Below are 10823 nucleotides of genomic sequence, written 5' to 3' on the forward strand. Positions count from 1 at the left end.
GAAAGTAGATATGTACTCTTTTATATATATAACTCTTTGGAGATTCTATCTAATTATAGGTGAGTCCAAAGATCTAAGATAACCCTCCCATCAACGTTATCCTCAATAAATAATATTATCATAATTGAACTTTTTTTATATTGACCGATAACCTTGATCATAATCTAATCAACATATTTTATCCAATTAAACAAAACCGCATAATTTAATATTCTCCCGATTAGCCTATTAATTAGTAAGATATAAAAAAAATCAAAATCATGATAAATAAATTAAAATTTTATTTAAAATTTTTTAGTTAGATTTTAAAAAGTTTGAATATTATTTTACATCTGGTCATGAATTTTATAAAATAATTTAATAAATATAATAATACTATATTAAGTCTGACTATCAATGAGAATCATAACTATTATATATTATTAATATCATATTCTCTTTTATACATCATTACAATAACTCATATAATTTATCTTATCAAAATAATTTTGTTGTAATATTTAATCATAATATATATATATAAAGGTGAATAATATAATAAAAAATAAACTTTAATTACGTAAGTACAAATATCAATTATGATATTCACTCAAATATGTATCATTATATTTTGTATAAGTTGTTTACCATATGTCACTTATAAGATATGTTACGTAGTATCTTTAGTGACTTGACAGTTTAGTTTAATCTTATCGAGTTGTAAGATCAAGTAATTATAAAACTTGACTAATAGTATTAAAGCCTGCCATAAAATAAACTTTTTAATTTTAATAAATATAATTTATATTATTTTTAAAAATTATCCGTCCATCTAATATAAATATAAATATAAATCGTAAAGTAGACTTCCTATTATCAAATTAATTTATAAAATTAGCACATGAAAATATCATGTTTATTTAATCTCAGGATATAATCCTTTGTTTTGTACATATATTATTACTTTATTTATAGTCTTTTAATGTTCCATTTACATATAGCTTTATTTCTACCCAATATTTATTATTGTAAAACTAATATCTAGTATAGTATAGGTTTAAGTATATAATAGGATTTTAATTGTACATCAATAAAAAAATATTTTTTGTTTGATTCTTTTTAAATCATTTTTACGATAGTAGTTTTGACAAAAAATTTTACCAATAACAATAGGTGTATTATTAGCTGAACAAAACTGCATACAAAATATCTTTTAGACTCGATCAATATTCTTTTTTTTTAAGATAGTCATAGCAATCTTTAATATTTATCTCTAAATATCTCAATATTAATAATAATTATTATCTCATTTATATCAATCATCTTAAAATTCTTAGTAAGAAATATCTTGGTCTTGTGCAATAAACCAATATCACTACCGACAAATAAATATGTCATTCACAAATAAATATAATAAAATTATTTCTATTTATCTTCAAATATAAATATTGATCAATAATATTTTCTTATATTTAAAGAAAGTAATAATATTATGAAACTTTATATATTATAATCTAAAAGCTTGTTTAAGGTCATAAATAAATTTTCTAAGGTTACAAGCAAAATTATTCATTCTCTTCTCGTTGAATCCTTTAAATTGTTTCATATAAATTTACACATCTGGATCTTATTTTTACATATATATAATGTAATTCAAGATCACAATGAGTCGGTAATATCATGACAATTCTTAATAAGTTTATTTAAAAACTAAGAAAAAATATAATTATGATCGATATATTTTTTTGAGTAACATCTTTGACTATAAGCTTGACTTTATATTATTAATATTATCTTTTAAGTCATATTTAGTCTTATAAAATAATTTATAATAAGCTTTTTTATAATTATTGAACAACTCAATAATTTTTTGGACACCACTCTAATCCATTAATTTTAATTATTCTTTCATTGCTACTACTTTTCAACATTGTTACATTTTATAACTTATGAAAATAATAAAGTATCTTTTTGATTCATATATGATAATTTATTTTTTATATTTATACCACGTAATCATAAAAATTGATAGGTCAAATTTTTATTTAGTATTTTCTTAAGATTATCGATTGTGATTATTCTACAAATTTAATAGTAGTGATATCTATGTTATGTAGAAGTTTATCAATATTATTTTATTATTTACATTCATCAAAACATTTTATGATTTAAGGGTGTTAATAGCTTTAGACATTATATGAATTAAATATATATAATTATATTTCAACGGGTTTTTCTCTATATAATAAAGAATATGGAATGATCTTGTAAGTTTATATAATTTTAAGGAGTTAATGAAACTATATATTCATTTCAAACATTTGATTGTATTATATAATTTAAGGAGTTAATGAAACTATATATTCATTTCAAACATTTGACTGTATGACTGTTACAAACTCAAGATACAAATTGATTCTTCATAATAATTTTTTATTAAATTACAGATATTTTAAGTTTATCATCACCAGAAAAGGATAATTCATTGAATATTAAAGATTTTTTTCAAGTTAATATAAAATATTATCTATTATTTATAACATGAGTTGAAGCACCAAGTATAATTCACTGAATATTAAAAGTGACTTCTATAATATTTGATTCAAAACATGTAAATTTTATTTTCTAATTTTACATAAGATGCTTCTTTTATACATGATTCAAATCCTAATCATTAATCATCATAAATATTGTTTATTGTATGAAAAACTAGATTTCACAAATTAAAAAGAATGAAAAATCCATATACCATTGGGGAAAAGGAAATGTAGAGCTGTTTGATACAAATACTATGGTGTTTCAGACCTTTCAAAGCAGTTTATAGATCAAAAATATATTTCTCATCATGAGAGCAGATTTGTAGCAACACAATTAGACAACACAATTATAGATTTGTAGCGACTGCAACAAGGAATCCTTTCAGGAAAATTCATGTACACATGCATACATGCTCAACATCTTTCATCTGCATGTTCAAAGATAGGAGGCATTGGAAAATAGCTCCCATGGCTGAGACCAGTATCAGAAGTTCATCATAAAATAAATCCCATCAACTTGAACTAAGTGATTGATTTCAAGTTCAGGATGGAGAACATGATATAGCTTTCTTCTACCTCATAAAATACAAACTTTTTGCTTTATTTTACAAGAAGCACATCAGGTCCCTAGTTACCACTCACAACACCTACATGCCTCAAACAATATACAGCCATATTCCCCATTAATTATCCTTGCATTTTAGAAGACAGAAACAGAAAAACTCCTGCAGCATTTTTCACAGCTCCAACTCTCTTATGCACATAAAAATGGGAAGAGAAAGCTTTCTGCCAATGTGTCTATCCAATTGCATTTGCAACATCAAAACTTCCCTCTACATTAGCTTTAGCTTGTGTCTTCTCCCGCCAGTTCTGCCCCCACATCTTTGCCTCTGCCAAAGCTCGCTCCCGGTCAAAATTGTGTCTCAGGATTGCTACTGTCTCCTTTGAAGAGTCCTCGGAAATCATTTGCTGCATATGCCCAGGGTCTATATTATTGACCCTAACTGTCAATTTTGCACCTTCCTCACCGCCACTCCTGCTGGTTCTTTCACCACTAGGTCTAGTGTTAACTGCAGACGCTGCACCAGGATCATATGCTTGGGATGCCAAGTAGGACAGAGCAGTGACAACATCAGCGATAACAGGACGCGATGCAGCTTCTTCTTGGATGCACATGGATGCCACAGCGAGAGCTTGATAGAGTCCACGCATGGGAAATCGACCCTGTAATTTTGGGTCAGCCAGACCTGGGAGTTTCCTTCGCTCCTTAAACATAGGACGAACCTGAAGTATGTGTATGTGATTTATTGAATTTGAATTGGAAAGATAGCAATCTTCATATTGTTGAGAAATTCAAGCAAACAACAGATCACAGCAATGGATAATCTCATGATGATATCCTGGGACGTGTCACTAGAAGTTGCTACTAAACTTGTCCTACTTAGAAACCGTCTCTGGTCAGGTCTTCTCATGACAATCCTTGTAGACAAATTAAGTTACATTTATAATGCTGTCTCAGTTTCATTTTCACTTTTTTTCCTTAACAGGCCATTTATGGAGGGAAAGACTTTGATGAGAAGCGATTCAGTTATAGGCACTCCAATGTGGTGACTAGAATGAGCCCTGGTTTCTACAAAATTTTGCTGAATTAAGTTCAACAGAAAAGCATTTGGGTTTTACATGTAACTGAAAGTTTTTATTGAACAACTAAATGGCTGCTATAAGACATATCACAAATTAAGAACTATATACTTGTAGAAGTCAAAAAATGCACAATATAAGAACAATTTCCCACTTATAAAACTGAGCGACTAGTTTTACAAGTGCACTTCCTCAATCAATTAATGGGATGCACTCAATACGTTGTGTGTCATCCCCTGTTTTAATGATGTGTATACCAGAAAGCAAAAGATGCAACCATAATTTCAAACAGGTGCCCGAACACTCTTTTACTTTTAGACATGTGCCAGACCGCATCTTAATGTGAATCAGAATGGAACTGCACTGAAGATAAGAATAGGACACATATTTTCCCAAAATATTGAGGCATGAAGATCAGAAATACCCATAAAAAGCAAGTTGACAAAGCTTACCCATGAAACAAGATTTTGCTCTGCATGCGTCTTGGTACTGTCAATGGCCTTCCGTCCAGTGATCAACTCCAATAGTACAACTCCAAAGCTATATACATCAGACTTAACTGTTAATTGTCCAGTCAAAGCATACTCTGGAGCACAATATCCATAAGTTCCCATCACCCTTGTCGAGACATGAGATTTATCACCAACTGGACCAAGTTTTGCAAGGCCAAAATCTGAGAGCTTCGGGTGAAAGCCCTTATCTAGTAGTATATTGGAGGCTTTTAAGTCCCTATAGATAACTGGAGGATTGGCTTTATCGTGGAGGTATTCCAACCCCTTGGCGGCCCCGGCTGCAATTTTCATCCTTGTATTCCAGTCAAGTGGACTCTTATCAGGTGGAAGGTCTGGAGACAGACAAATAGGTTATTCACAACATCTCTACCTATCCAATAAATTATTTCAGTCAATGAAGATACAGATTATCAAGTCAACAAAAACATTTGTTATATGTTATGTGGATGGATAAAGAGAAGTAACCTATTCGATCAACTGAGATGTACATATCCGGATGTATGCCTATCTGATTTTAAACCTGTTGTTTAAAATCAGATCCCATCCTAGTGGCCTCCATAGAAAAAGGTCCATAGAAGTGCATCATACCAAATAAAATATCCGGAGTACAGAGCAGAGTCTAAATGACATGGCTAAACAACAAACTAAAGTTTAATAAACCATTGGTAACTCATTGACAATTTAAGTGCATTAAAATGACCCTCGAAAACATTTATTTATTAGTGACAAATAAATGAGTGGAACAAATGAAAAATAAGCAGGAGAAACATATGCGAAGTTTGTTTTATGAAAAATGTATAAAACGTTAGTGATCCTGTGTTTTCATATTGAAAACAGCTAAATATAAAAATTTCTATTGACATCTTGAAGATTGCAACAAACATGCATATGCACATAAGTCCAAGTACTCCTGTTGTCAAAGCCAATGGTGGGAACTGGGAATAATGAATTTGTGGATTTCTCATATATGTCAGGTGCCAAATTTCTCTGCAAATAATTTGCTTTTTTTTAATTAACTAGAATATTTTGTCACATAATTATATCAAATAAAATATAAATTCTTTATGTTTCGGTGAGAATAGTTATTAATCAATTATGAATAACTTGCATCATAAAATGACACATCACATAGATGACAAGTACTAAATGATAATGAAATTTGATCTTTTTAGGTTCCACAACTCTTCCTTACTATTTCCAAATTTTAGAAGTTCCTTTTCCAATTACCGAACTTCTTTTGCCATAGCACATTATCACTGAATGCCAAGCTTTCGGCTATTGCAAGTCCTAGAGAAAGTAGAAAGTACTTTCACATGGATGATGGATAAAGTCTATATTAAAAATTATGACTAAAGGAGATATTTAACCTTTTTCTTCAGAGAGAATATACATAGCTAAAGTACCAACTAGTTTTATAAGATCAAGTAGACAAGAAGTTAATGCACGAACAACCTTTAAGATGGAACACATGTAACATATAATAAAGAGAGACACAAAGAACCAAAGTAACATACAGGCTGAGCAGCTATAACAGAAAAAGAAACCAACAGTTTCTCTTGGTCACATGACAAAGCATATGGGTATGACGCAAAGAAAAGACAGGGAAGATGCAATTAAAAGGCTCCAAACAATCATCAAGTTGAAAGACTTCAATTAAGATGAGAATGGACAAAGAGAACACCAAGTGAACAATGTCCGATTAGGTGTTAGGTTGAGTCCTAGCTGTCCTTTTGAATTAGATAAAATTACATTATACTATCTGTCATCAAGTCATAAAATATAAATAATGTTTTCCTTGGTTCAATATATAGTCTCATGCTAATTTACTGGCATCTGACAAAAACATGATGTCCTTCACATCACTGACAGTAAGTAAACGACCTTCTGGCCATCTCCTATCTGGAACTAGGCACCCCCTCCCGGCCTTTCCTCTTCTGTCTCTCCTCTCTTCTTCTCTTATTGTCGTCTCCTCTTCCTCCTTCCTGTGATCAGGCAGCCCAGACCATTCAATTCGAGTTCCAGACACTGAACTAGATTGTTTCTTTTTTTGCTTTGTTTTTTTTTTGGTTGCCTAGTTCGAGAGTGAATCTTGCTAAACCCAATTTGGCTTGCTTGATTTGGATACACATCAATTAAATTTTAAATATATAAATGATCTAACTTGAAGCCTTGACAATGAATTTAATCCTTGATGGATAAAGAAAGGAGGAATAGTTTTGTTGTTAGTAATAACATCCCTCCAATTTTATATATTAAACTCCCTTTCGATTGATAGACAAGGCCGACCAAATATTGTTTGGCTTCTTTTAGCAAAAAGTGGTGTGATGTTAGTCTACTTAAATAAACCTAGTTAAAGTTTAATAATCAGGTTGAGTTCAAGAAACTCAGAGCCAGACTGGACTGGACTCCAAGCTTTAGCTGCTAAGTGAAGTATAGTCGACTCACAATCCCACAAATTCCATCAACTCAAAGAGCCTGTGAACTATGATTCTAGAGACTAGATAATGATGTACAGTCATGTAAGCTTCTAAAAACTTGTGCCGTTATCATATTAACAGACTTATCAACTGAAAGTTGCAGCGAAATCCTATGTGATGACAAAGACAGCCTCAACTAAATGTTGATGGTGAAGGGTGTACAGAGCCGAGTCTAAATGAAGAATGCACATGCCCAAAGTCATATGTACGGATATTGCAGCAACAAAATTTAGAAACTTGGCCTTAGGTTTAGCCAGGATATGAGTTATCGATGTGACTTCCATCAGTTATCATGCGGGCCCTTGTCTATCACATAGTAATGAACCAAAGAAAAGCAGGTTATGGAACGAGAATGTTTATAAGCTAAAGAAGCCTCTAATGGGAACCAGATTTAGGAGTGAGTAACATGATCCTTTTAGATGCCATAAGCTCTTCGAATCTTTTAATTTCTTTTCCATGAAAATAATGAGCTTTCTAGAAGAGGTAAACTTGATATAAATAAGCCAAGAAGGACACCAACTTACACAAAAATTAATTTCTTCGATTTCAAAGTACCAAAATTGAATGTCTCATGAATCTAGAAATCCTTAAGTACACAAAGAAATTGAAGATGAAAAACCAACAAAGGTAAACAATGAACAATGCCTCAGAATGTAATAACCTACACAGCAAGAATTATTCAAATAGACAAAAGAAAGATCCTCATTTAGTGATGAGTCAAGCAAAATTACTATGTCAGAAAATAGAGATCTTACCATGCAAATGATCTTCCAACGATCCCAAGGGCATGAACTCATACACAAGAAGGCGTTGCTCTCCATCAGCGCAATAACCAATTAGATTCACAAGGTTGGGATGATGCAACAGGCTAAGCATGAGGACCTCAACCAGGAACTCCCTATTTCCTTGGAGCCCATCCCTATCAAGCTGTTTTACTGCCACAACCTGCAGGTGCACATAGACATCCATCCCCATAATATGAACATACAACTCCAATCTCCAACTTTGAGTTTACTGGCCTTATGCAGTTAAATATCAATACTTGATAATTGTCATTTTTAGCATTGCAAATATTTAACATAAGAACTTAGTGAGACGTTACATATGTTGATGAAACTTTAAGCGGTCCTCAGGCACAATTAAGCAGATTGAAACCGACTAACCACAAACGGGAGGTCCTCTCATTCGTAGAGTTACCTGACCAGTACTTTCCAGGCGCCCTCTGTAGACCCGCCCAAATCCTCCTTCCCCGAGAAAACACTCGGATCTAAAGTTACCAGTTGCAACAGCAAGCTCTCGGAAGGTGAAAGTCTGTGCCGAAATAGAAAATTCAGCCCCCCTTTTCTCGCCCAAGGATTCCTTTTGTGTGTTCAAACTGTTGGGTGTCCTCTTTCTATCATCATTCCCTGCAAATTCATGATGCAACAAGACAGAGTCGAATAAGTAAGATTTTACAGTTCGCCGAGGGTTCTTAAATGGATCATCTGATCAAAATGATCTCAAGTGAATCGAAAATTGATAGCACGAGTCAACAAAACCCATTAGCCCCATTTACACTATCGATAGCACCCGAGAGCAACGTGACAGGAAAAGATAAAAAGTCATCGCAACTTTCTTCTCTAATGACCCGAGATAGATCTAGCCACGAATCACGTTTTCCATCATCGCAGATAAAGCGGCAGACAGACTTTTCTTCTTTTCTTTGATCTTTCAGCTAAAAGATGGCCAAAACGCCACTTTAACAAAGACAAGCGAGATGGCATAACAAAAACACCACGTCCGGACCATATTTCTCGGCATCAAACTCGAAGCACTCGAGCTACAGATCAAATCCGCGCAGGAGCTGAAACTCACCCAAGGATAACTTCTCGACGCGAGGCGCCACCATGGGCTGCTCCTCCCTCTTGCGATCGCTCTCGTTCCCGCGGCCGAGCTGCGCTCCCTCCTTCGATTCGAAGCACGGAAAGCAACCCATGTCGCGGAAGACCCGAATCTGCTCAACGACGACCACAAGAAACAGGGCCTTTCATCGGACTCTCTCGATCACCGTTCCGATTCGACGGAATCGCCGGATCAACCGCTTCGGGGGCGGGCATCAAATTGGGTCCGAATTCTCGCTATTCAGATCACGTCGACGTGATCTAAATAGAGAAATCAATCACTCGGAGGAAGGGGCTACCAAAAAAGAGGGATTCTTATGCCTTTTCGGACCTCTGCGTGCGCGTGTGAAAGGAATAGTGGAGAGTGGGAGGCGAAGAAGAAGAAGTAGTCTCGCCCAATGCTTCGGCTTCTATTCGTACTATATCTCTCTACATAATAATATCTACGTGTCCGATGGTATGTTAGGTTCAAATAATTCATATACAATACGAAGCAAAGTTGGATCTCATGAGAATTAAATATAAATATATATTTGTGCCTTTCTTGTGATTTGATTAACACCAATCATTAGGGGTATGTTAATTGTGAAGAAAATAATTAATCCAGCATTTCACATATCATTTTAATCTACTAATTTAGGATATCTAATTATAAGATCAACCACTTAGCCGGTTTTGGATATTTCTAATTGAATGCAAATGTGGTTTCATCATTTAAGTGTGCAGGTATTTTTGTACAAGTGCATTAACTCGATCCTAACATGGCCATATGATCGAGGACAGCTGCAATCAACACATCCATGATTCATCCACTATTTATTGTTTTCCAGCGTTTGGAAATAATATGATAAATTTGACATGGCATATATACATATATGTATATCAAGATTGGTCATATGCGGCACTACCATTACATATGATGTGGATACGAGAGATTAGGTTTAGGTAAGAGGCATGGGTTGAAGCTTCATGGCCATCCATCCATCCGACCCCGTCCCATTGAATCGAGAGCATTGGCCGTTGAACACAAGGTTGAAGTCAAAGGATTTGGGAGCTTGGCAGGTGCGGCAAAGTGCGTGTGGAGTTGGAAGTTTGACTTGGGCTTCAATTTTGGCGTGCACTCAGTTCTTGATCTTGTTTGACACCGCAATTTTTGGTTGATATAATTTTTGCTCGTTAGATTAAATGACGAATAATATGTGAGAACTCGAAAATGGGACATGTCCAATGATTCAGTAATGATCAGTGGATCGATCCATCTCTCGGTGAACTAAAGCATCGTGGTCGATCAGTCAACATGGTTTGGTCCACAGGTTGAAGTCAGGAGTTCGCAATCGGTCGAGCGAAGCATCGAGGGTGGCTTCGTTCGCGATGCCGATGTCGTCTGAGAGAAAGCACTTCACGGTCGAAGCTTTGTTGTCGTCTTCGAGGAGACTATTTCTCGGTTGGGATAGTCGCACTTTCAGGAGTGATAATGCTCATCGAGGAGTTTCCGATTTTGACCCCTCGATGACTAAATTAGTGATTGATCTTTCTATTTTTCCTCTCTCCCCTGGTCAAATGCCGGTCAAGGGCTTTTATACTACTATACGAGGACCAACCGTACACGGATTTGACATAATGATCGATCCCCGAGGGATAATGTGGTATCTTATGCGGTCGTCGTCCCGGAATACGCGGAACGGCGCCAGGCGACGTGTCCCGAGCTTTCCGAGACGGGACGTACCGAAGGGTGCCTTGGCATGGCTTCTGACTCGGCATGCGGGGGTCCCCCCTCGTGCTGATATGGCAAGGGCA

The 10823-nt window shown here is 34.6% G+C and overlaps 1 protein-coding gene across 1 annotated transcript; it reads right to left on the bottom strand.

Annotated features, from left to right (window-relative positions):
• Positions 1-3000: 3000 nt before the first annotated feature.
• Positions 3001-9449, bottom strand: LOC135623805 (probable serine/threonine-protein kinase PBL7). Its single transcript, XM_065127177.1, has 5 exons — positions 9001-9449; positions 8344-8552; positions 7902-8091; positions 4610-5001; positions 3001-3800 (listed from the first exon to the last, which is right to left on the bottom strand). The coding sequence occupies exons 1-5, from the start codon at positions 9119-9121 to the stop codon at positions 3315-3317; spliced, it is 1398 nt and encodes a 465-aa protein (XP_064983249.1). The 5' UTR covers positions 9122-9449; the 3' UTR covers positions 3001-3314.
• Between the last annotated feature and the right edge of the window lie 1374 nt (positions 9450-10823).

This window comes from Musa acuminata, chromosome BXJ2-9 (assembly GCF_036884655.1).
Source record: "Musa acuminata AAA Group cultivar baxijiao chromosome BXJ2-9, Cavendish_Baxijiao_AAA, whole genome shotgun sequence".
NCBI classification, from domain to species: domain Eukaryota; kingdom Viridiplantae; phylum Streptophyta; class Magnoliopsida; order Zingiberales; family Musaceae; genus Musa; species Musa acuminata.